General features: G+C 66.5%; 2 protein-coding genes across 2 annotated transcripts; one reads left to right on the forward strand and one right to left on the reverse strand.

Annotated features, from left to right (window-relative positions):
• Positions 1–3,977: 3,977 nt before the first annotated feature.
• Positions 3,978–13,533, forward strand: STRC (stereocilin). Its single transcript, XM_075764880.1, is given in 23 exon segments — positions 3,978–4,012; positions 4,159–5,317; positions 5,742–5,804; positions 5,937–6,056; positions 6,420–6,583; positions 6,850–7,036; positions 7,348–7,463; positions 7,626–7,758; positions 8,110–8,217; positions 8,626–8,746; positions 8,749–8,861; positions 8,986–9,044; positions 9,296–9,586; positions 9,941–10,076; positions 10,154–10,353; positions 10,416–11,156; positions 11,159–11,499; positions 11,634–11,956; positions 12,021–12,163; positions 12,257–12,405; positions 12,506–12,603; positions 12,813–12,960; positions 13,424–13,533. Coding segments are annotated over 23 exon segments (5,022 nt in total). The 3' UTR covers positions 13,498–13,533.
• Positions 13,534–13,872: 339 nt separating this feature from the next.
• Positions 13,873–24,028, reverse strand: CKMT1A (creatine kinase, mitochondrial 1A). The gene is made up of 9 exons (XM_075764486.1): positions 23,693–24,028; positions 17,808–18,006; positions 17,280–17,375; positions 16,940–17,161; positions 16,322–16,407; positions 15,152–15,275; positions 14,838–14,972; positions 14,351–14,476; positions 13,873–14,121 (listed from the first exon to the last, which is right to left on the reverse strand). Exons 1-9 carry the CDS (start codon positions 23,839–23,841, stop codon positions 14,005–14,007), a joined length of 1,254 nt encoding a protein of 417 aa, XP_075620601.1. The 5' UTR covers positions 23,842–24,028; the 3' UTR covers positions 13,873–14,004.
• Positions 24,029–24,679: the final 651 nt, after the last annotated feature.

Raw genomic sequence — 24,679 nt, forward strand, 5'->3', positions numbered from 1 at the left:
CAGCTGCATGGCTTCCCACCCCTGCCGGGCAGAGGAGAAGGCAGAGTCTCTCAGGAGTTGCTTGATCTCTACACAGATCCCTGGAAGCAGAGGAAGGTTACGCTCACTTATCATCACTTGGTCTGTTCCAACATCAGTTGCAGCAAGACCTCCATCACCTCAGAGAAATGCCTGTATGGCCGCATCGAGGTCTGCAAGGGCTGCTGGCCTTTCCTCCTCCCATCGATATCCTGGTTCCTGCACTGTATCCTCCACGGGCAGCCTGATGACGGCAGGCTTGCAGGAGCACCTGCCACACAGCAGCAGCAGCACCGGCTGTGGGACACAGGCTCCCTGCAGGCTGAGCTCTGGGAATGGGGTGGATCAGGCTGGCTTTCAGCCAGGACACAGGCTCCATGTACCGGCAGCCTGGATAGTCTTTGTCCAGGGCAGGATGAGCAGGGACTCTAAGAACAAATCAGTGCAGAATGGCTGAAGCACCAGGGACTTCTTTCTCAGGTGGGTAGCTGTTGCCCAACAGCTTGTCATGATGGCCACTTTGCAGCTTTTCCAGTGCTTTAGGCGGCACTCACCAAAGGCAGAACTCTGTTGCCAGTGTATTGAGACAAGGACCAAGCTTGTCCTGAAACCTGAGGTCCACAGAGCCGTGTGTGCGCAGGGCACAGTGCGGTTCTGAGTCCCCTTTGTGAGTGCACCTGCCCATGGCATTTGGCAGGCAATAAGTCAGTGTCCTGTGTTTTTCTCAATGAAAAAACTCAGCCAGTCTGTACATAAAAAGCATCTTCTTCCTGGTAATCCTGGACACCCTTATCTTGATGATCAACAGTGATAAGCATGAACAGCCTCCCCTCCCCGCTGCACAGAGGCAGCCTGAGCCCACTGTCGCTCCATGCCTGGATCTGCCTGGGGCTGAGCGTTGACGGTGCAGGAGGGCTTGCTGCGTCCCGCGACACATCACGGCAGCAGGCTTAGGGCTGCTGACAAGGGACACTCTGTGCAGTTGTTTTGCAGGACATGCCCACAAGAGCCAGCACTAGTGATCAAATTCAAGTCAAGGGTTAATTTCAGATAGCCACCTTTCCTGGCCACAGCCAGCACAGAGCAACAGACTTGTCTCCTGCTGTGTCCCATCCCATCCTCCCCAGGACCTTGTGCCCCCAACTAGCCTTTCCCCTTAAATCCCCTTAAATCCCCTTAAATCTCAGCCTCCCAGAGCTGCCTCCCATCACAGCCAGTCTGGCAGCTCAGCTGGACTCAGGGGACAGTATTCAGTACCAGTGTTTCCATCTCACCATTCGTTTCTCCTTTAGGTGGCATGCTCCTGCCCTCACCCTGTAACCTGGTCCTTTTTGCTGACCGCTGAGGTTCAGCAGCTGATCCCCTGTGCCCCCCAGAGCTGATGAACAGGACCAACATTCACCAGGTGTTCACCACAATCACGGAGGCAGCCGTCTGGGCCATTTCTGGCATTTTTGTCATCGATATTGCACTGAGCTGGCTGGTCAGCTTCAGGGGCTACTGGAAAAGTGCGTGGAATGTCTTCAGCTTGCATCGTCACCTTTGTGGTAAGGGGCCCTGGACGAGCTCCAGGGCAGCGCCGCGAGGGGACGGAGCTGGCACCAGCGTGGGGGTCCCTCCCCGCCCTGCGAGTCCCACGGCCGGGCTCCGGCGGCTCCGGTCAGCGATGAGCCCGCTGCACACGCAGGGCTGCTCCGCCGGCGGCGCGGGCGGCCTGGCCCCGGGACTCCCCCTCCCGCTACCCGGAGCGGCTGCAGCAGAACCTGGCGGAGCGCCGCGGGCTGCGGGCCCGGGCCGGTGAGTGCGGGGCGGCCCCGCCCGGCCCTGACAGCCCCGCCGCTCCCCGCAGTGCCGGCGCTGGCGCGGCTGCAGGACCGGCTCGGGATCGGCACCGGGACCATGGCCTGGGAAGAGCCCCCCCGCCCGCCGCCTCCAGTTAGACGGGCACCGCCAGCCCAGAGCCTGCTCGCCGCTGGCGCCGTTACTCCGCGCCTCGGGGCCGGCAGGGGGCGCCGCCGCCCGCCCCGGGACCGCCGCGGGGTGGGGGTGGGGCGGGGTGCCGTTCCGCTCCGGTCAGCCCCGCAGAGCCCGCGGCCTTTGTGCCAGGGAGACCCAGCGCGGGAGCTGCTCCCGCAGCCGGCCCAGCCAGCCAGGCTGCCCTCGGGCCGGGCAGTGCCCCGCGGGCCGGCTGCCCCCGCCGGCTTCCTGGCATCAATAATGCAAGAGCTCGGCACCGTCTGCGGCGGCGGGGCCGGCCTCGGGTTACAGCCCGGCCGCGCTAGGCGCTTCCAGCCCCGGCGGCAGGCGCGGCGTGAGCGGGCAGGGGCTGGGCAGGGGCTGGGTAGGCAGCGGGGGCTGCGGTACAGCTCCATCTCGGGGGTCTGTGGGACAGTGGGTCTTTAGGGCTGCCTCTGTCGGAGGAGGGTTGGGAGCCGCAGAGGGTGCGAGAGTGGCAGGGGCTGGAGCCAGGCTACGTGGGCAGCCCTGCGGCAGCTGGTGGTGCAGGCCGTGCGGGGCCTCGTCCATCTCTCTCTCACTCCTGCTGGCCACAGGACGCAGGAATGGCTGCTTCCCTTCCCAGCTTTGGGATGCTGCTCCTTCTGTTGCTGCAGGACCCCAGCTCTGGTCAGTGAGCATGACCCCCTGGGACTGCAGACCCTGCTATGATGGAGCCATGCCCGAGGGTCTGTCCCGCTCTCTCAGCCCCTGCCCCCTGTGCGGGAGCGGGGCATGGCTCCGGAGGCAGGGTGTGGGCTGTCCTGCACACCTGGGCATTGAGGGCCAGGCAGGTCCCCTGCAGAGGTCCAACTACGGAGGGGTTGCGTCCCACCAGCTCTGGAAATGTGGGTAGTAGCCGTGGGTGGTGACGTGCTGCGGAGCTGTGCAGGGAGCCGGGGAGGTCCCAAAGACCAGGGTCCGCACATGTGTCACGTTGGCTGCCTGCAGTGCCATGTGGAGGGGCGATGCTCCCAGGGCCCCTCACGCAGGGCTGCAGGGGCAGCCGGCCAGGCCGGGGCGGCTGGCAGGACCGTGCCGTGCGTGCCGGCCAGCCGGGCCCTGCCCCGCAGGAGCTGCCTCGGGAGGGAGCGGCGCCGCGCCCCGACACCTCGTGCCCATCCTCCAGGCCCGGGCCGGACCGCGACCCATCGGCGCTGTCCCGGCTGCCCCGCGAGCTGGAGCCCGGCGGCGCGGGGGGACGCCGGCCCCCAGGCAGACCCCGCTGGAGGCCGCGGGGGCCCCGCCGGCGAGCAGGGCTGCCTCGACCCCGCGGGGCGCTGCGGGGGGCGCCGACGAGCTCTCCGGGCTCCCACCCGGCTCGGGGCTGGTGGGCGAGCCGCGGCGGTTGGTGCGGCTGCTGTTCCCGCCGCGGGGCAGCCGGCGCCGGGCTGCGCTCCTCGGTCTCCCCCGTGGGCTGCGGGGCTGCCCCGGCGGGGGGCCGCCCCCCCGCGCCCCGACCGGGCTGGGAGCTGCCGCCGGGCCGGGCCGGGGCGGAGGGGCGGGGCGCGGGCACCGGGCCGTGCGGGCCCCTCCGGAGCAGCGCGTCGGGGCTGCGGGACGCCCTGCTGCGGGCGGCGGGACGGGCGCTTGGAGCCCCCCGCCCCGACAGCGACGGGCGCTGCGCAGGTGAGCGGCGCCGCCGGCCCCCGCTGCCCGGTGCCCGGTGCCCCGCCGCCGCCTGACGGCCGCGCTCGCCCGCAGGGACGCTGCCGCAGCTGCTGCTCTGGTGATTCGGGCCGCCGCAACGCCCCGCCGCTCCCGGGGAGCCTGGTCCCCGCCCCACGGGTCGCTGGGGCCGCCGGAGGCTCGGGGGGGTGGGCTGCGGGCCGGGGCTGGAGGAGTCCGCCTGCAGGGCACGGCCCGAGGGTGCGGGGCTGCTGCGCCGGGGTGGCTCGGGACCCGCTGCCCGGCAGCACGGCGGGAACTGCCGCTCCCCGGGGCGGGCGGGGCGGTCCGGGGCCATGATCCGTGCTGAGCGCCCTGGCCGTGGGGTGGGGTGGGATGGACGGGCAGCACGGGCACCTGGACCGCAGACAAGGGGTTCTTCCGGGGCAGGCGGGGCTGCAGTGGGCAGCTCAGTGGGAGAGCGGTGCCGGGGCTGTCCTGGCCAGCACGGTTGCTGATCTGGTCTCTGTTCTCCAGGGGCTTCCACCACAACCTCAGCTGGGATGCCCGGGGCCTGGGCTTCGCGGCCGGGGTGCTCCCTGCTCCGCCACCCCTTCCTGGCTGCCTCCAGCCTGTCCCCCGGGCAGCAGCTGCTCTGCCCCAGGGACAGCCCTCGCTCCTGCCCCCTGTTCTGGAGGCTGTGTGCAATGACAGCGTCCCTGGGCTGCCAGGCGTCTCCAACTTCACAGTCTACCTCTACTGCAACCTCTTCAACAGCTCCTGGGGCTCCGGCCAGCACCCAGGGGACCTGGGGGCTACCTGCCTCAACGCAGCCTGGTACCTCGCTGTGGGTGAGGGAGGCTCAGCGTGGGCCAGGGCCTGCCAGGAGCATTACCCTGCCCAGTTCAACACCACCATCTGTAGCAACACTTCCTTGAGGGAGACCCCTGGGCCCCAGCAGGTCCTGCTGGAGTGGCTCTGTGCTGACTTGGCTCAGGGCCTGCCGGGGGCCGGGCTCCCCAGCCACAGTGCCTGCCCACTGGGTGCACGCTGGGAGGATGCCTGGAGCTGCTTCCTGGGACGCCGCATGCTCTGGGGCACCCAGCTCTGCAGCAGTGGGAGCCGTGAGCTCACTGACCTCTGTGCCTGGCTATCCCAGCAGTGTGGTGGTCCCCAGCCCCTGGCACGGACTCCCAGTGCCTCAGAGTCTGGGAGTGCAGACCCTTGCTCCTTTGGGGACTGGAGCCTGTGGGTGTGGGGGAACACCAGCCTCTTGGAGCTGTGCAGAACTGGAAGTCCCAACTGCTTCCAGGAGCTGGTGTGCACCAATGCCTCCCTCCTACAGCTTCTGGGGCATCTCCAGCCCACGGTTGGGGTGTGTTGCTGGGGTGCCCTGCCAGGGGGACACTGTCTGCTGCAGCAGCTCCTGGCGCTCCTGCCTCTGCCCCCCAGGCTGGATGCTGCAGACCTCTGCCCGGACCTGGCCGTCTACTTCCTGGGGCTGGCCTTGCAGCTCCTGCGGTGCCAGGAGGAGGCTCCAGGCTGGGCCCCCCATGTGAACTACCTCCTGCGCCTGCTTGACCACAGCCTGGCTCTCTCTGAACAAGAGGATGCTGGGCAGGCGGCTGGGGAGCAGCTGAGTGAGGCCATCCTCCTCTCCAGCCTCCTGGACAACACTTTCTGGGGCTTGCTCAGGGCATCCTGCTAGCTGTGGGGCAATACCTGGAGTGGGAGCACGGGGGCTGGGCCAAGAGGGAGCTGCTGAGCCGCTTTAGGGTGAGTTGGGCAGTGCTGGAGTGGTGAGCGAGGGCCTCCCTGGGTGCGGGGCAGTGGTCAGGGTGCCAGAGCCGGGGAACCCTCCTGCTCGCTGCAGGGTCTGGCCAGGGTGTGGGGCCCAGTCCTGGGGTCCCTGTCCAGTGCCAGCTGTGCGGCTGGGAATGGCTGGTCCTGGATTGGAGTGCCAGGGCTGTGGCTTGGGGCAAAGCCACCCCCTTGCCTTTGGGTCAGCTTCCTTGCAGCAAGGCTGCCCCAGACCTGCTGTGAGGCACTGGGCAAGGAGCTGTGGGGAAGTGGGATGGTCTGGGTCGGGACTGGGAGTGCAGTCTTGCTCTCTCCTGCAGGGTGTGCTCTGGGACCTGCTCCAGGACAGCGAGGGTGCTCCCACCTTGGAGATCCTGGTGCAGGTATGGCCCACCCCAGCTGGGCTGGCTCCCGGACCACCCAAGATCCTGTGGAGCATAGGGGCTGCCTGTCCCCTGCACTCCCACGGCCTCGGTCCCTGCCACTGGCTGTGCTGAGCTGTGACCTCCCTGCAGGAGTATCTGCAGATGCCAGAGGAGAGCTTCCAGGGTCTGCTGTTCACGGCAGGGCCCGAGGCTGTGCAGCACTTCCTGACCCTGCTGCATCGCTCCTGGCACCGGCTGCGCGGGGAGGTGGTTAGAGGGGCTGGGATGGGGCAGGGTGTGCAGAGCCTGTGTGCGGTGGTTGCAGAGCCTGTGTGATGGAGGGAAAGAGCCCATGTGTGTGGGCGCACAGCATGTGGGGGGTACGGCCCACACACGGGAGCGTGGACCCTGCACAGCGAAATTGCAGAGTCGGTGCTTGCCGGAGTTCAGAGCTCCCAAGTGTGAGGGGTTGCAGAGCCTGTGCATGGGGTGTCGGTGTGCACAGCCCAGCTGCAGGGGTGCAGAGCCCATGGCAGAAGGTGCTCTCCTGGGGTATGGCTGGGTCAGCACCAGGCTTGTGCTTGCTGCTCAGAGCTGTGTCCTGCCAGAGCTGGGGCTCACGCAGCTTTGCAGGTGCCATCTGGGGAGGAGGCGCTGCAGTCGCTGGCCGTGCTGCTGCTTCGCAGGTTGCCCCATCTCACCCCCCAGCTGTTTGTCAGCCTGTCACAGTTCATCCCTTTCATGGCCGTGTCTGACATCATGAGGCTCCCGCCGGCCCTCCTGGCCAACGAGAGCGTGTAAGCAGCACTGGATGCTTGTGTTGCCTGCATGCGTGCTGTGTGGCCAGGTCCAGCCTGTGCCCTGCATTGCCCTGTCACCGCAGAGAGCCCAGCATGGCCCGAGCAGGCCATGCAATAGCGATGCAGAAGGCCTCTAAGTACCCCTGGGTTGTGTGGGGCACATGCTTGGTGATGGTCTCTGGGGTGCCCTTTAGGTGGGCACAGGCCTGGCGTGGGCCTGGGAGGTGTCTCTGCAGCTGTGTCCCGGTGCTCTGTCTCCACAGCCTTGCTGCCCTGCGGACTCACAGCGCCCGCCTCACGCAGGGGCAGAAGGCCGCCTTTGCCAGGCGCCTACTGCAGGCCCCCTTCCTCAGGGCTGTGCCCATGTGGCCCCTCAGCTTCCTCCGTGCCATCCTGCCACTGCTGCCCCACTTGCCGCTGCGCTGCTTCCTGCAGCTCATGCCCCAGCAGGTGGGATGTGAGCTCGGGCTCCTGCATAGGCTGCTCTGCCCAGCCAGCATGCCCTCACCCCACGGCAGACAGGGTTCCCAACCCTGCACCCAGTGAACTGGGACCCCTGCACCCCCAGCCCTGCCCACGGCAGATGGGGATCCCTGCGCCCCCGAACTGGGAATCTGACCCTGCCCCCCTAATCCTGCACCCCCCAGGCTGGGATCCCTACACGCCCTTCCTTGGCCTCGCAGGCTGAACCCACAGCCCTGGCTGGGAGCCCCAGGTCTGGTCAGCAGGCCTGAGTCAAGTCTGCCCTTTTGCCTTCGCAGATCTGGGGGCTGGGGGACAGCTGGCAGCTGTTGCAGCTGGGGCTGGTGCCGGGCCACCACGTAGCAGGCAGCCTGGTGAACAGGAGCCATGTGGCTGGCCCCGAGCTGGGGTGCAGGTGAGTGTGAATGGGGCTGCCAGTGCCGGCATAGCCATGCCCCGAGCCAGGCTGGTGCAGGAACTTGGTCCTGCTGCAAGGGCTGTGGTTTTGCTGTGGAGTGGGGCCGGGATAGGTGCTGGCAGGGCTCTCCTTGCTTGCTAACAGGCTTTTTCTGTACAGGCTGGGGGCCCTTGTCTGCTTCCTGAGCCCTGAGGAACTGCAGGACCTGGCGTGGCTGCAGGACCCCTGGGGGACAGTGGAGCAGAGCCTGCTGGCATGTGCGGCTGCAGGGACCCTACGGCAGCACGGGCGGGTGAGCCAGCTGCCCAGGAGGGATGCGTGGGCTGTGCCAGGGACACCTCATGGATGGGCACTCTGCAGAGCTCGGCTCCCTTCCCCTTGCTCTCTGGGGGAGTGTGGCCACATGTGCCGGCACAAGTAGGGGTGCCAAGGCAGTGGCTCCTGGTCAGGAAGCACATCAGGCCAGGCACCAGCATCAGCCCCGTTTTTTCCCCTGTGGCTCCTCTTGTGACAGAGTGGGGCAAGCTGCCCACCAGCCTTGGGCTCATGGCCTTTCCTGCTCTGTGCCAACAGGTCATGCTCGCCCTGGCAGACTTGCTGCGCTCCACCAGCCTGGCCACGGTGAGCCCCAGGGACCTGCCAGCATGGAGGGGCTCCCGAGATGGGAGTGGGCTTCCTGGAGCGCCTGTCAGCTGCCCAGCTGAATGCTCTCCTGCCCCAGCCGCAGCCGACGCAGCTGACGCGTGCCCAGGTGAGTCCAGCCTGGCTGCACACGCCCTGGGCAGGGCCCCCCCAGGCCCAGGACACTGTCAGAGACTCCAGTGCAGTGCAGCCGGGCAGACTCTGAGCCTCTCCCCCTGCCCCTGCCAGGGCTATGCTAGCCCCGCTGACCACCGCTGCCTTGTCCCACCCCCAGGCATCCTTCCTTCTCGCACGGGCTGTCCAGAGGGGCAACGTGAATGTCTGAGGTGCCTCTGCAGGAAAAGGATGGGGTGCGGGTGCTGTGCCCCGGTACCTGAGCACAGTCCTAGACCTCACACGCTCACGCCTGCCTGGGCTGCCAGCCACCCCAGTCCCTCTGCTGTCACAGGGTCCCCATGCGAGGTGCAGCCCTGCTGCGGCAAGGCTGCCCGAGCGAGGTCAGTGTGTTTCTCTGCAGGTGATGGTGGGGGAAGCAGCCAGGCTGTGTCCCCTGCTGCCAGGCCTGGGACCCACGTCACTGGCAGCCGTCCTGGCCCCTCTCTGGGTCCAAGGCCGTGCATGCCTGGGGCCAGCCCTACCCTGCTCTCGGCGGCGCAGATGGCATCCCTGCTGCAGGCTCTGCAGCCCCTGGACAGCTGGCCCCACTGCCTGCTGCCCCTGCTGTCCCTCCAGCTCCTGCGTTCCAGTGCCCAGGTTCTGCAAGGGGCTCCGTGGGACCCGAACCTGCCTTGGTCCCCACAGCAGGTCAGAGGTCAGGCGTAGGGCTGCAGGGAAAGGTGCTGCACCCCCGTGCCTCCCACCGCTGCCCCCTCAACAGGCCCAGCTCCTCTGGAGGGAGATGGGAGCCGGCACTAACCGCAGCCACCGCACTGCTGGGTGAGAGCAGCCTGCCCCGGCTGGCTGACGGGTGCCAGCTGGGGCATGGGGATGGGGGTGTCTGGGGGCAGCCTCTGGGGTCCTGCGGAGGGGAGGGAGCCGGGAGAGGGCTGAGCGTCCCAGGCAGGAGGTGGGTGGGCACCCTGAGCAGGAGATGGGAGCATTGCAAGGGCCCTGGGTAGGGTTGAGTGGGTCTCTGTGGGGCTAGGGGCGGTGAAGCCCTGACAGGGTCTAACACTGTCGTCCTGCAGTGCCCTGGGCTCGGTGGTGGTGGGCATGAGCTGCACTGCGCTGCAGGAGCTGGGTCGGGAGGATTTCCTCACGGCTCTCCAGACCCTCTACACGCAGCCCCGCTCCCTGCCTGCCAGCCTGGTAGGGAGGAGGCTCCACGACCCCCGTGGCTTGCGGGCAGCCTGTCCCTGTCCTACACTTAAAGCACGGTGTCCCCAGAGACGCTGCGTGCAGGAGGAGGTGCTCAGGCGTCCTGTGCTCTCTGAGGAGGAGCTGGCATGGCTGGGACCTTGGTTTCTCATGGAGTTACCGTAGGTGTCAGGAGCAGCTGGCCCTGGGATGCATGGACGTGTGCCACCCCTCCTGCTCCCACTGCCCCATTTCCCTTGTGTCTCCAAGGGGCTGGTGAGCCCCTGCTCTGCTGCCTGCAAATGTGGAGTGGGGACTGGAGGCAGGAGCCCTCAGCAGGCACCACTGCCCATCTGGCATCTCCAGCCCCCATTCCTGGCCATCCCTGAGGGCAGACCTGGCACCAGCCCCTGCCCAGTGCCTGGGCACCCCTGCTGTGAGAAGGGGGTCTGTAGGATGGGGCTCAGTGCCCCATTCATCCCTAGATAGAGCAGCCCCTTGCCCTGCACTGCCCAGCTGTGCTCTGGCTCCCACAGGGTGAAGATGGTGGAGACGCTGCCTGACGCCATGATGCAACTGCTGCTGGACCACGCAACCCACCAGCCCCACAGCCTGCTGGTCCTGCCGGCCGCCTGCTGGGCAGCCCTGGCCCGTGGGGTCCTGCGCTCCCTGGTAAGGGGAGGGAGCCCCACACAGGGTGCAGGGAGATGCAGTGGCCCATCCTCACTCCTCTGCTCTCCCCACTGCAGCGGCTACCGGCAGGGACAGAGCTGGCTGGGGAGGACTTGGACCGGCTGGGCCCACTGGTGGGGTTCCTGGGCCGGGAGAGTGTGGCCCGTGTCCAGCCCGAGAGCCTGCTGCCGTGGCTGGGGGACCTGCAAGACACCTGCCTGGCTGCAGAGGCGGCCACTGAGCTGGGGCGGCTGCTGCTGTCAGAGCAAGTGCTGGGGTAGGTGGCGGGCAAGGGGGCACGGGGCCCCACCAGCACTACCTTGACGCCCACTCCTGCAGGCCCCCCCCCAGGCTGGCACCTGCCCACCCTGCAGCAGCTGGTCTTCCTACTGCCCCTCGAGAGCCTGTGCGCCATCCCACGGGTGAGCACCACGTCCTGTCCCACTGCCGCCATGCTGCCCCATGGCTGGCCATGCCCTGGCCCCTGCACCTGGTCCTGCAGCTGTGCCAACCCTCCCAGTGCCCCGTCCCCATGGCTGTGCCATCCCTACCACTGCCCCATCCTTGTGGCCATGCCATCCCCACTGGTGCCCTGTCCTCATGGCCATGCCATCCCCAGTGTTGTCCTGTCCTCGTGGCTGTGCTGTCCCTGCCAGTGCCCCATCCTTGTGGCTGTGCCATCTCATCAGCACTCTTGCCCCTGTGGCCATGCTGTCCTTGCTGCTCCCCTGGTCTCTCTGCTGGTGGGGTCTGTCCTGGCCCCTCTCTCCATGTCTGCCTGGTGCTGCCTCAGGACTTGCTGAGCAGAAAGACGGTGGAGCAGCTGCTGCAGAGCCAACAGGACTGGGAGCAGAGTGAGCTGGGACGCCTCTGCCAAACCCCTAGCACCCCGGGTGAGGGTCCCAGCCCACAAGAAGTACTGGTGGCCCCACTGGTGGCAGCTGCTGGGCCAGGGGACCGAGGTGAGACCATGCACTCCCGCCCCGAGTCCTGCATGGCCCCTGTCCCAGCTCATGCACCTCCTGTCCCTGGTGCCCTCCTGTGCCCTGCCCACCCACTTTGTACCCTTGCTGTCCAGTGTCCCCCGTGCTGTCCCCTCTCTGGGCTGGCACTGTGTCCCCAGCACCCGGTGTCACCCATGCCATCTCTTCCCCGGCTGGTGTGCCCCCCTTGTGCACCCTGCAGACCTGGGGCTGGGGCCAGTCCACTCAGGCTGGCTCTGCAGCCCCCGTGCCCAGCTGTGCTGACATGCGTGCCACCTTCCCTGCGGCATGGAGCGTGGCCCAGCTGGCCGCCATGGCCCCCCGGCAGCTGGAGGCTTGTCTGGGGCTGCTCAGCCGGGACCCAGCACTGCGCCCCGACCAGCTCCGGGCTGCTCTGAGCCAGGCCAGGCAGGTGAGGGGTGACACGGGGGCCCATGCTGGTGGGGGTGGTGGCGCTTTGCTGGGCTGGGTGGGCTGTACTGGCCCTGGGGGAGAGACGCTGAATGTGGGGAGCTGTGCTGGCTGGGGGGACGGGACGGGTGGAGGGGTGGCCTTGGGGGGCTGCCTGTGGGAGGGCTGTGCTGGCCTTGGTGGCGTTGTCCTTGGGGGTGTGTGCTGGCCTTGGGGTCTGTGGGCAGCTGTGCTGGCCTTGGGGGGCTGCATGTGCGGGGCTGTGCTGGCGCTGCTCAGTGGTGCTGGGCCAAGGGCTGCCGGCAGCTCATGGTGCTGCTGGTGCTGCAGCTGTGGGGCAGCACCCGGGTGCTGGAGCCAGCCCAGACCCTATGCCTGGGCCGGCTGGCCACCCAGCTGGGCGAGCTGGAGCTGCGGGAGCTGCAGCTCCCCGACTGGGGGGCCCTCTCCACCCTGGGGGAGCTGGATGGCTGGTTTCCAGAGCAGGTGAGGCCCTGGGGACTGGGAGGGGTGGGGGGGTGACTGGACCCTGTGACGGGCTTTCCCCCAGATGCGGACCGTGGTGTCTGCCTTCCTGCGGCAGCACGGGGCAAGTGCCCAGGACCTGGGGCTGCCCGAGCTGGTGGCGCTGGGGCACCTGCTCTGTGGGCTGCCGGTGGCCGAGCTGCAGGGCCTGGACAGCTGGGAGCTCAGGTGGGTGTGCGCCCACAGGGACCGTGGGCCGAGCGCAGGGCAGGGGTGCTGGTCCCCGCCACGTGGCTGCCTGACACTGCCTGCTCCCCGCAGCAAAGCTGCCCCTTTCCTGGGCTCTCTGAGCCTGCACTGCACAGAGCAGCAGGCAGAGGTGCTGGCTGCACACCTCACCTCCAGTGCTGCTTTTGGCCTGGCTGCTGCCTGGGGACCTGAAATCTTCGCAGACGTCGGGACATTGGCAGGTGAGGGCTGTGATGGTGCCATGCCCCGTGGTCACTGCTGCCTGCCCTGCTGGCCCCTGTGCCTGGGAAAGGCATCTTGATCCTGTGCTCTGTGCCCCAGCTGGGCTCCCCGACATCGTCCTCTCTGCACTGGTCCCCGAGCAGATCTGGGCGCTCACTCCCCAGGCCATTGCTGCTGTTCCAGCACCGAAGTTCGCAGTGAGTTCCCAGCGTCCTCCACTGGCACACTCATCCAGGGTGTGTGTGGCACTATACCCCTGCACGCAGGGGAGGGGGGATCCCCGGCTCTGCCAGCGTGGTGACAGCCTCCCATGTTGGATGTCGAGAGATGGAGGGTGGGACGTGTCCTGGCTGCGCTGTGGAGCAGGCGCAGGGCCTCACCATGGCTGGCTGCCCTCTCCCCACAGGTGGTGTTTGGCCCAGCTCAGCTGCGCACCCTCTCCAGCGCCCAGGTCACGGCTGTCACCCTGAGGCAGCGCCGGTGGCTCGGCAGTGCCCAGCACCAGGCCCTGGCCAGTGCCCAGCATGAGGGAGGAGCTGCCCAGGACAGCCAAGGTGAGAGTGGCCAGGCGGCTTCTGTCCCCACGCAGCCCCCAGCTTGCCTGTGGCAGGCAGCTCCCTTGCCCGCTCACCCCTCATCCCTGCTCTGCACCTCCGGGCTCAGCACAGGCACCCCGGGATGCTGGGAGGGCTCAGGCGGTGCCCACATTGCTGCCCCACGGGGAGGCTGGCCCTGCTGCCTGCCCAGCTCAGGCTCCCTGTTGGACGCTGTCCCATCCCACCTCTGCCCAGATGAGACCTCTGTGTTGCTGCCCCCTGCCCTAAACCCAGGTCCTGAACAGCTGCTCTGGGGGCAGCAGTAGACTGTGCTGTCCCTGCCCAGAGCTCTGTGTGTGTGTGTGTGTGTGTGCATATGTGTGTGAGCACTGAGGGCTCCCGCCAGCGGCAGGGACCTGAGCCCCTCCACAGAGTGCTGGGTCTGGCATGCTCAGCGCTGGTGGTGCTTTCTCTCCTGCAGGCAGGAGTGGAGCCGGGCCCCAGTCTGACTTCACCTTGGCTCTCCTCCTCTGCCTGCCTTCCTGCCTTCTGTGAGCATCCCAGTAATAAACTTGTGATGGGCACAAGCAATGAGCTCTGCTCCCTGCCCGTCTGCAGCAACATGTGGCCCCAAATCACCTTTTTCTGCCCGGCCCTGACTGTCCCTGCAGCTCCTGGCACCCTGCAGCAAGCTGCCCCCCAGCCCTGGCTCCCTACCCACACACAGTCCCTTGTGGCCTGCCAGACTAAGGCAGCCCCAGTGGCCCCCCCAGGCCTGTTCCCCAGGGCAGCAGTGGCTCGGGGAAATCCTGGGGAGGGCTGCTCAGGGCAGGTGCAGGAAACCCAGACCTGGGTGGGTGCCTCTCTGCAGGGGCACAGGGTACTGGGGCAGGCGGGTGCTGCAGTAAGGAGGAGACGGAGCCACAGCTACAGCAGCACACATTTATGGGGTCTGGCCTGGCGCGTTGCGGGTAACAGGACGCAGCGACATGCTGGGCACAGAGATCACGTAAGCTATGGGGGGAGCTGGGCCCCACAGGGCTGGTTCTGCCTTGGTCCAGCTCAGTGCCGGAACTGTGGCACCGGGGAGGGGATGCGGATGTCCTGCCCCTTCTCCAGCCGCCGCTCACAGTCAATCAGGTAGTTCACACCGTCTATCACCAGCTGCACCAGCTCCACCTGCACCAGGAGCACAGATGTCCTGACTCAGGGGCTGTCCTGGGAGCCATGCCAGCAAGGCACCCAGCTGGCCCCATCGTGTGAAGGGCAGGAGCTGCCACCCCGCCACCCCCAGTCCCCACATGCTGGTCCCAGCACACGGCCCTGGAGCTGTTTGGATACCGCGGGCCTGTCATGCACACACACTTGAGAACCTCCCTCCCCGAAAGCAGCTCTGCCCAGCACTCACCTCTGACTTCCCCAGCCGGTCCAGGTTGGAGATGTCGAAGATGCTGCCAGTAGCTGCAGTGTCCACACCACCTGTCCCACGCTTCTGTAGCCGGAGGTTCTCCAGGATCTTAGGGAAGCGGCTATCCTGGTGCCCAGAGAAGATGTCAGTGTTCAGTGGGACCATCAGCAAGGGAGTCAGGGCTCTGCAGCTGACTGCTCCCTGGGGCAGCCCTCCCGCTGCTCACAGGACCCCGTCAGTAGGCACATAATCCCCGCAGGGAGCCCTGCTCCAAGCAGACCCAGGTTGACACCTGGGTCCCCGGCCCCTTCAGCCACAGATGCAGGCGTGGGCTGGACCATATGCTCTGCTTCCTGGGGGAACCTGAGCGATGTCCAGGGTCAGGTCCCATGCAGTCCTCCACCTCCTGTGCACCTCCCTGCGCCCCAGCAGCTGGGGCTCCCTGCAGCCCTGGCCTGGCTCCCCACAAATCCGGCCACAGTAATACCTTGCTGAGCAGTGGCAGCTTGATGTGGACGCCTGCTCGCAGCCCAGTGCCCAGGTTGGAGGGGCAGGTCAGGATGTAACCCAGCCGCTCATTCCACATGAACTCCCAGCCTCGCTCCTGGATTAGCCGCTCCACCTGGGTTAGAGGCACAAGCAGCCGTTCAGTCCCCGGCCGTGGGGTGCCCAGGCCTCAGCATGGCAGCACCACCCCACCTCAGCTGAGTGCAGGGGGCCAGCCCCGCAGCAGCCCTGCTTGCTCATCCGCCAATCTGCCTGTCCACAGGGCTGGCGCAGCAGGGGCTGGCGGGCGCTCACCTCCTTCAGGCCCCGACAGAACCGCTCGAAGACGCGCTTCATGTTGCCACCCTTCTCCATGGAGATGATACGTGTGTGGTCCTCCTCGTTGATCCAGATCAGGAAGGTCTTCTCATTGTTGTGCCTAGGGACAGGGCTGTGTTTGGCTGTGCTGGCAGCCAGCAGAGCCCCCGTGCCCACCCAACCACCTCTGCTAGCCCTGGCCATGCCCCTTCTGCCTCTGTGAGGACAGTGCCAGTGCTGCCCCAGGGTCCTGGTGCTCTGCCTGCACCCGTGGCTGGGAGCGCATTGCCAGAGCACAGCCTGGCTGCAAGGCAGACAGCCAGGAGGTGCTCCCGGAGACGGGCCAGTGTTCACCCACACACACCACTGCAGGTGATGGGTACTGGTTCTGGTGCCGTGGGTGCAGGCAAGCACTTCTGGGGAGGAGCAGTGTGGTGCGAGCATGACGGCGACCCTGCCTGGACTGGGGACAGGACCCTGGCTCCTGCACCGTGCAGGCAGTGGGAGAGGGCTGTGAGGTGTGGGGTGCACATTGGGATGCTGGGTTAGGGGGCGGCTGAAGCTGTGAAGCTGGTTTCCATGAGGCTGCTGTAAAGGCGCTGTGCCAGTGAGGGTGGTGTGGGCGAGTGCGTGTGCTGGCTGTCACTCTGCAGGCGTGTGGGATGCTGTGTGGGATGTTGCATGGCTGTGCAGAAATGCTGGGAGGGAGCATAAAGATGCAGTTGTGGCAGGGAAAGTTTGAGGGCAGGTAGAGCGTGCAGAGAGCCAGGAGGAGCGCTGGGGATTGCCCGGGGAGCAGAAGGCAATTACAGATTTTTGGCAGCCTGGAGTGCACGGTGCTGCAGGATGGTGAGAGCGGACAGGACTGACAGCAGGGGCTGACTCCAAAGTCCCACTTTGTAGGACACTGTGGCTTGTGTATGGAGCGGCTGGCTGCTGACTGCAGTGCACAAGGTGCTCCCAGGTCATGCATGAGCAGAGAGAGCCCAGCTCTGTGTGGCCACAGAGTGCAGGGCGAGCACGGCCCAGGGGTGCTGGTGCCGCATGTGCTGGGTCTGCGGTTTGGCGAGCATGAGGAACGCAGGTGGTGGAGCTGAGGCAGCTGGACAGAGCAGCAGTGTCCCCCGCCTTTCTGCCCTGCTGTCAGGTGCTGCGGCAGATCCTCACCAGATCCCTCGTGCGTCGGGCCAGTCCCGGGCCATTCCTGCTGCCGTCAGGAGTGGGGACACTGGCTTGTCGAAGAGGAAGTGGTCCTGGAGGGAGGCAGAATGCAAGGGCTTGCTGGGGCTGCACAGCTGGTGCCAGGGCACCCTGTCGTGCTGGTCCTAGCCTGCCATGCAGGCGGTGCACCATGGCTGTCCCAGGCAGGGCAAGCTCGCCTGCAGTCCACGCCTGTGGGCAGGAGTCCCTGCCTTCCCGGCCAGGGAGGCAGAAAGCTGCTGATGTACAGCCCACTCTGTACCAGGGGTTGGCAGGGCACCAGCTGTGTGCCATGAGCCTGCCTGCCCCTGGGTATGGGCAGGGACAGGGGGTGAGAGCCAGAGGGGGCCATGAGCTGCTGAGGCTGTGTTCAGCAAGCTCCATCCTCCCCTGGCTTGGGAGGGCTGAGCGGCCCCACGAGAGCCCTCTGCGCTGCGGGATGGTCTCACCAGGGAAGGGTGTCCTGATCCCACAGGGCAGCAGGGCTGGGAAAGGAGGATACGGCCTCCTGGAGAGGCAATGCCAGAGAAGAGGTCCTGCTCTGTGGGCACCCAGGGATGCTGGTAGGGAGCTGCATCAACTCACATCGATGAGCTGCTGTTGCTCCTTCTCCGTCATCTCGCCAAGGCGGTAGTAGCGGCCTGCCAGGTCTCCGGTGAGGCCGTTCAGTGCCTCCACGGCCACCTTCTCCACCTCTCGCCGCTCAGCACGGGTGCAGGCTGGTGGCAGGCTCAGCCCGCGGATGCTGCGCCCAGTCCGGACCCGGGACGAGAGCACATAGCGTTCATCAAAGTGGCCAAATTTTATCTGGAACAGACATAAGCCATGGGCCGCTTGAGGGGCAGCACTGGTGCTGGCAGGGCCTCTGTCCCCCATGGCCCGGGGAAGAGCCCCCATGCGCAGCACCGCTGCCCGGCTTGTGCACCTTGGTAGCATCCAGGTCTGTGACATGCTTCATGGTGCGGGGGTTGTATCCGTTGTGCCGCTCCTGAATCACGGGGTCAAACAGGTCAGCAAACACCTGGAAGCAAGCAGGATGATGTATAGCGCTGCAGACCCAGCACCCCATGAAGCCCCTGCCACAAGCTCAGCACAGTCCTGCTGCCAGTGGGGGGGACATGGCAGCTGGGAGGCTGCAAAGGCTGGCTGGGGCCACGGTGGGTCCTGCAATGCAATGGCAATTCATGGGCCAATGCTGCCCGGGCAAGTGGGGCTCAGGGGCAAGGAGGAAGAGGGTGCAGGCTTCTAGGAACAGCTGATCTGAAGGAGCCCTGTGTCCCACAGGGACACGCTGGGGCTGGCAAAGGGGCTTTTCCAGCTGCCCAGGCTGAGTAGGAGGAGGTGGGCAGTAACATCCCAGGCTGCTGGATGTACCACAGGTACTGGGACTCTGCTGGCTACTGCAGGCACCCTGGACAGTCTGGAGCATGGCAGGGCTCCATCTGCCACTCACCTCGTAGGTTTCTTCATCGCCAGCTACCATGCCCACAGTCTTGATGAAGGGGTGGCCAGGATTGTCGACACCTGTCTGGATGCACTGGTCCAAGGTCCAGCCATTTGGGGTTGTTTTGTCACAGAGCCTGGCATAGATGGCTGGCGTCAGGTTGCTGGCCATGCAGTTGTTGTGCTTCCGCAGGTCGGGGTACTCAGCGCTGTGGGAGGAGAGACCAATGAGTCCTTCGGAGCCAGGGGACCCCAGCGCCCATGCCCTTGCCCCACAGAGACCCTCAGGGCAGGTGTGGGCAGGGGAGTTGTGGGAAGGGAGGTCAAGCTGCTCTACTTGTCCACGCCAGCAAAGGCCAGCCGGGAGCGGGAAGGCAGGCACTGGCATCGCACAGCAAGGGCAGTGCTGAGCGCTGACATTGCCACAAGGACAAGAGTCCACGAGCAAATCTGGACCGGTTGTTAGGGTGCGGCTCCTTATCAGCTGCGTACCAGGGCCCCGGGGTCGGGAGAGCTTGCTGGGTGAGCAGCAGTGGCCACGTCAGCTGCAGCTCCGTGCTGGGGCATGGGCAGCTGGCGGGAGCCTGTGTGCTGAGCTGCCAGTGCAGCCGGGCTGCAGAGCAGGGGCCTCACTCCTCTTCTCATTCCTGGGGCTGCCCTGCTGCCAGCCCAAACACAGGGTGGCTGCTCCCGCTGCCCCTTCTGCCCAGCACCGGGGTCTGCCTGTGCAGCGAGGGAGGGAGGCAGGGCACGCAGCCTGCTGAGGCCCTGGCGTGTCTGGCCCCTGGGCCCCAGCTGGGCACCACGACCCCCTGTCCCTGTGCCTCCCAGATGCCGTGGGGTGGGAGATTGGTTGACCCCGATCTGCAGCCGGTGGGAACCGCACTGCTCTGGTGCAGTTTATTGTATTAGGGGGATGCTTTCCTCTAATCAGCTTAGCGGGAGGCCGTCCCCTGACCTCATTCCCACTTTAGCCTGGCTTTGTGCTTGTTCTGTGCTCATGGGGGGATTGGCAGGGCAGGACCCTGACAGTGCTCTACTTGGCCAAATCCCTCCTGCCTCCGTTTGCCTCAGTGGGACAGGACTGGCCCTTGTCAGCCCAGGGGACCTGGCTGGTGGCTGGAGGGGTCCTGCAGCCCTGGGTACACCTTTCTCATCTTCCAGGAGGAGGACTACTTTGTGTGTGGCTGCAGCTAGTGCAGGTCCAGGTCAGTGGGAGCAACAGCCGGCAACCATCACCAGCAGCAAGTCCTGGCACCTTCCCAGCACTCAGGTCCTGTTCCTGGGCTGAATGTCCGCACAGGACGCTGGGTCTGGCTGCCAGCGCCCGGCCCCCTTGCTGCAATGCAGAGTGCTGTCACTGCCACCGCCTCCTCCTGTGTCTGCAGGCCAAGGAATGTGCGTTGGCCCTTCGCCTACAGCTTGGCTACTGCTTGTGGCTTCCTGCACTTTGCAGAAAGAAAGGGAGGTAGGGCTTACATTATCTGCTCTGCGTAGGGAAGCGCTAGGCTTCAGCCTAGACTAGTGCAGGGAGGCGTTTGCTCCAGGCAGGGACTTGTCCCAGGCCATGCAGGCTGAGGGCTGCACCCCAGCCCACACACATATCTGTGTTGTGTTGAGATGCTCCAGTTCAGAGGCTGACTGGTAATATATGGGATGCAGCCTGCCCCAGCCTCCCCCACTGTTCCTGCCCCTGCCAGCAGTGGGGTACTGACCCATGTCTCCCCAGGAAGAGACACTGGCAAAAAAACATTTGTTGATCAGAATGGGACACTTCAACAAGTTCCTCCCTGGCTCCCAGCATGGCCAGTGCCACCTGGCATGCCAGGGCCACAGCCTGCCTGCTGTGCTTTCCACCCTGGCAACAGTGGACTGCATCCAGAGAGCCAGCAAAGGTTGCTAAGGGAAGCAAGCTTACTTCCAGTAAGCAGAAGATTGCTATAGGTTTAAGCATGCTGCCTGCTATGGTCAGTCTGTACCTTCACTGAAGTGTTCAGAGAGTCCAAAACCTTGAGAGACTCCAGCCCCTGCCTGCAGTGTCTGTGCCTGCTGCAGTGCTGATTTAGCTCCTGGCCCGAACACACCCTCCCCCAGAACAGCTCTGAATCACAGCCAGCAAATCTGGGGAACCTCTCTTCAGCCTTTCTAGAGCACCCGAACTAAGCTGGATGGTGCCAGGATCAGCTGGGCAATGCAGGGATGAAGGTGCTGAACGCCCCGTGCTGTGCTCGCAAGCGGTGCCCCACGGAGCCGCAGGGGAGACTGCCCATCCCTGCAGCCTGGGCTGCGTCCCGGGGCTGGTGTGGGAGGGCTCGGGGAGTGGGCACCATGCTCCCACCATGCTCTCCTGGGAGTCCAAGTGTCCTCCACCCACAAGCATGAAGGCAACACTGCACTTGGCCTTACTGGGGCTGCCTTGGCCCCTTGGGTTTTGTCCCCAAAACTGGTTTTTGAATTATGACCCTTTCAGCACCATCCTTTTTTCCCAGTGCCATGCGGCCGAGCAATAGGGTGGGCTCCCCCCCCAGCTCCCAGCCACAAAGGCTGGAAACATCTTCAGCGGAAGGTGGACATCTGCCAGGAGCTTCGCTACCACCCACACCTGCAGCCTCGTGGTGCAGCTGCCTGCAGCAACTGCCCTCTCTGCCCTTGTGTGAGGAGGTGCTTCACCGGAGAGGAGACCTGCTAAGTGCTCAGCAGGTATTATTAGTCCGTCTCCTGACTGGGCAGCGTCTCCGGAAGCAGCAGCCCCCTGCATCTCCCCGCGGCTCTGCACTGCTAATCTAGTGGCCTCCAGCGCCCTTCCTAGCGTCACTGGCTCTGTGGGTGCCCATGCTGATGGCAGCCCCCGCCACGCGTGGCCTCTGGAGAGGTGTGGGGGTGCGTGGGGCGAGCGGCGCGGACCCTGTGTGGTGGCGGCGGACGGGAGGAGCTGAGTGCCGGCGGGTTGCTGCAGGCAGCGGAGCATGCGGCTTGTTTATGCAGGGAGGAGGGGGCTCGGGCTTTGTGTGGAGATGCTTTGGCGGGGAGCCCCAGCGTGACTGTCCAAATGTGATGCTGTGCCTTGTGCAGGACCCTGCCTGGCAGCAGGCACATCTGTGCCCATGTCTCCTCTGGGGGGGGGGGGGTGCCCGTGCCCCCCCCCAGCATGGCCATTTGCACTGCAGCACCTCTGACGAGCAGCCGTGGGGTGCCGTTCAGATCCCTGAAGGCTGTTACCAACATCTCTCATTATTTAACTTGAAGACTAGAGGAGCAAAATCCTCAGGTGGGTTGACTCGGCCCTGCAGAGTGGGATGCTGCGACTCACCCCTGGGGCTCCATCCAGGCTCTTTTCAAGCGTCAGCACCGACACAAAACCGTTCCAGGATCAACAGACCCTCCCAGGAAGCTTATTTTAGAGCTTTCCAGCCACATCCCCTACCTTGATTTCATCCCCTCCTCCAGCTCAGCCCCCTTCTTCCCACAGATGGTGCCTGTCTGTTCCTGCAGCCCTGTCCTTGTTTTCAGCATCAACGCCCTGACCCGCTGTTCTTCCCCAGCCTACTGATCTTGCCACAGCAACACCTGTGTAGCACGGCCAGCTTGGCCCCTGCCCCTAGCCACAACAAAGGTACCACTGGTGTTTCATGTGCTCAAGGGCCCACTTGCGTGTCCAGGTTTAGTGGGGACAGGCCCTGGTACCCTTGCCCGCAGGAGCAGGACACAGGTGGAGTGCCTGCCTTTCTCAAGCCAGCCAGCAGGTCTCACAGGTCCCGGTGTTTTTCCCTCACCATCCTCGCTCAGTGAAGACCTGATGTCTGTGGCCCTGCAGTAGTTCAGAAAGCTTGAAAATACAACCCTCTTGGGAGGTGAATAAACAGTAACATCCAGCCTTCATCATTCTTTGAACTCACTCCATTTCTGTCTCCTTGTTTCTGTGGCCCGACCCAGCATGTCTAAGCCTCAGCGCTGGCTCTCGGCACGCAGCTTTCTGCACGAGCAGGGCTCTCAGCCTGCAATGCAGCGCAGCACCGCTTTCGAACTGCACTGTGGTGCAGGGATCACAGCAAGCCGCATGTGTTTGGAGCAGTAACGTGCTGCCTCCTTCCTTGCTCTGCTCCTTCGTGGTGCGCAGCGGGGAGGAAAACCTGCTCCTTGCTTTCCTGACCTGCCTCTGAGCTGTGCCAGGCCGAGCAGCCGGTGCCAGTGCAAGGCGGAAGGACCGTACGGTGGCCGCCACGTCCCTCTCCCCTTCTGGCCCTGTCCCTACCCTGTGTGGTCCTTGTGGGGCACAGGCAGCTCCTGCCTCCAGCCCCCATCTTGTGCCTCAGCCCTCCACGCTCCTTGGGGCCAGGCAGCGTGGGCACCAGGCAGGACCTGCCCCCACCTCTCCTGGCTTCAGGGCTCCTGCTTCTTTATTGCTGCAGCAAGCAGCAGTGAGCAGAGCAGCTGTAACACCGCTACCTGCGGCAGCGAAGTGCCTAGCCCGCCTGGGGCCTGGTTGGGCTCCCCAGGGCTCCCCTTGGCAAAGAGCGGTTCAAAGGGGGAGTGACATGAGACCTTCTGTGCTTGAGCTTGAACCTTAGCACTGCTCTGCAGTTGTGACACTTATCTGGCTTAAGGGATCAGGCACAGGTTGTGCAAATAGGACCACTGGCTCTTGCAGAGCCAGCATTACCCCAAAAGCACCCCTAAGCCAGACCACAGCCATGCACGCGCCTGGCTGGCCTGGCTTGGCCCCATGCCCACCTCCCAGGAGTCCCGATTGCACATCTCAGGGCTCGTCTTCATCCAAAATTTGCCTGCGGGCTGGGGGCTGCCTGCTCAGCACCCGCGAGCCCCTCCAGTTCTCTCTTTAAAAACTGCCCCTGAGATGGAAGAGCGAGGCCCTGCCAAGAAACCTTTTCTTTTAAATAGAGAAGTCCCTGTCCCAAAGGCAGGCACGTGGGAAGGCTGGTACGGCCAGATGGGGTTGGGCCAGGAGCTGCTGCCAGCCCCGGGGGCTGCGGTGCAGCCTCTGTCTCTGCTTTGACACCAGCTCTTGCAGATGGAGCTCCTGGGTGTTTCACCAGGAGAAGAGAAAATGAACCCTTTTGCTCCATCCTGTTCCCACCAGGACACTGGCAAGTCTCCCCTGACTCCTGCAGCCACTGGGCCGAGCCTGGGGTACGTCCTCACCCACGCCCGCTGTCCCGGCAGCGCTGCCCCGCCAGGCTGACCCACCTCCCCGGCAGCCCCGGAAAGTCCCCCCAGCCCCCAGCCCTGCTGGCAAGCGCTTGTCCCCCTCCCGCTCCTGCCTGCGCCGGGCTGGCGGCGCAGCGTCTTGTCCCGGTGCTCCGCGACTGCTTAGGGTCCGCCGGCAGTCCCGGGGGTCCCAGCCCGCGCTGCCACCTGGAGCCAGCCCCCGGGCACGGGGATGCCCCCGGGGACCCCTGCAGACCGCACGGCCCCGGCCCAGCGTGGATCCCGTGGCGGGGCCCCGTGGCAGCCCGGCCGGCCCGGGAGGGCACAGCCCAGCGCCCCGGCGAGGCGAGGCCAGGCGGTCGGTGCCGGAGGCCGGGCAGGGCGCGGAGGCCCCGCCGCAGCGGCGCCGGTGCCCTTGGGCGCGGGGGACGGTGCAGCCCGCGGCGGCGGGGGCCGGCGGCCCGAGGCGGGCCGGTTGCGTCCAACACGGCCGAGCTCGCGCCGCCGCCCCGGGGCCGGCGCGATCTCGGTTCCCGGGCGTCCCGGTCACCCTCCCCCCGCCCGCGGACGAACAGCGTCCGCCCCGCCGCCCCCCGTGAGCCGCTCCGGGGCCCCGGCTCGAGCTCGGGGGCAGCCCCGCGCCCTCCCCGGTGCCGGGGGGGGGGGGGGAACACCGGCCCTCGCCCGCCGCCCCCCCGCACGTGCGCCCCCGCCGCCCGCGCCCGGTACCTGGGCGGGTAGCGCCGCCGCTGCCGGTCGCCCGCGCTGACCGTGTCCCGGGCGAGCAGGAAACCGGCGGCGAGGGAGCCGGCGCCCACCATGGCCAGGAGGCCGGCGGAGCGGCGGGCGGAGAGGGCGCGGGCGAAGGTGCTGGCCATCGCGGAGCGGCGGCGCGGCGGAGCGAGCGCGGCGGGGCCGGGAGGCGGACGTGATGGGAATGGGAACGGGAATGGGAATGGGAACGGCGGCGGCGGGAGGGTGCGCGGGGGGCGGGGAGCCGGCCGGGCACGGGGGGGCCGCAACGGCACCGCCACCTGCTCGGCCGCCCCGCCCCGCCCCGCCCGCCTTCAGCACCGCGCGCCGGACAGCGCCGGAGGGGCGGCCGCGCCCGGGCCGGGCCACCGCCCCGAACCCCCGAACCCCCGCCCCGGCTGCGGGCGGGCACGGCACGGCACGGCACGGCACGGCACGGCGCAGCCCGCGGCGGCGAGGGTGCGGCCGGGGCAAAGTCCGCGCACCTGGAGCCGGGAGCGGCGGACGCGGCTCCCCGACGGCCCGGAGCCGCGCACGGGATGCGGCCCGGGATGTGTCGCGGGGCGGGCGGGCGGTTCTGGGCGGCCCGGCCTGGCGCGGGCGGCTGTCACAGGCCCTCCCGCCGCGCTCCGCGCCCGGCGCCGGGCGTCCCCTCCGCAGCCCCCGCACGCCGGGACGGGGCGGTTGGCCAGCGCACGCCGTTCCCGCGGCACCGGCGGGGCAGGGAGCGCGCCGCCAGCCGCTCCGTGTTCTGCCGCCGCAGACCCCGCGGGACAGGAGCGGCGGCGGGCGCTGCCCGGGGCGCGCTGCCCGGGTCTTCCGGCGCGTCGGGAGCGGTCGCCCGGCACAGTCGCGCCTCCTGCGCTGGGTCCCTCGGGGCGGGAGCTGCCCGCCCCGGCTTGACCGCACCGTAACGGTGGGGGACGCATCGGCGCCCGAGAGCGCGGCCCCAAGGTCGCCGGC

Source organism: Balearica regulorum, chromosome 12 (genome assembly GCF_011004875.1).
Source record: "Balearica regulorum gibbericeps isolate bBalReg1 chromosome 12, bBalReg1.pri, whole genome shotgun sequence".
Classification (NCBI taxonomy): Eukaryota; Metazoa; Chordata; class Aves; order Gruiformes; family Gruidae; genus Balearica; species Balearica regulorum.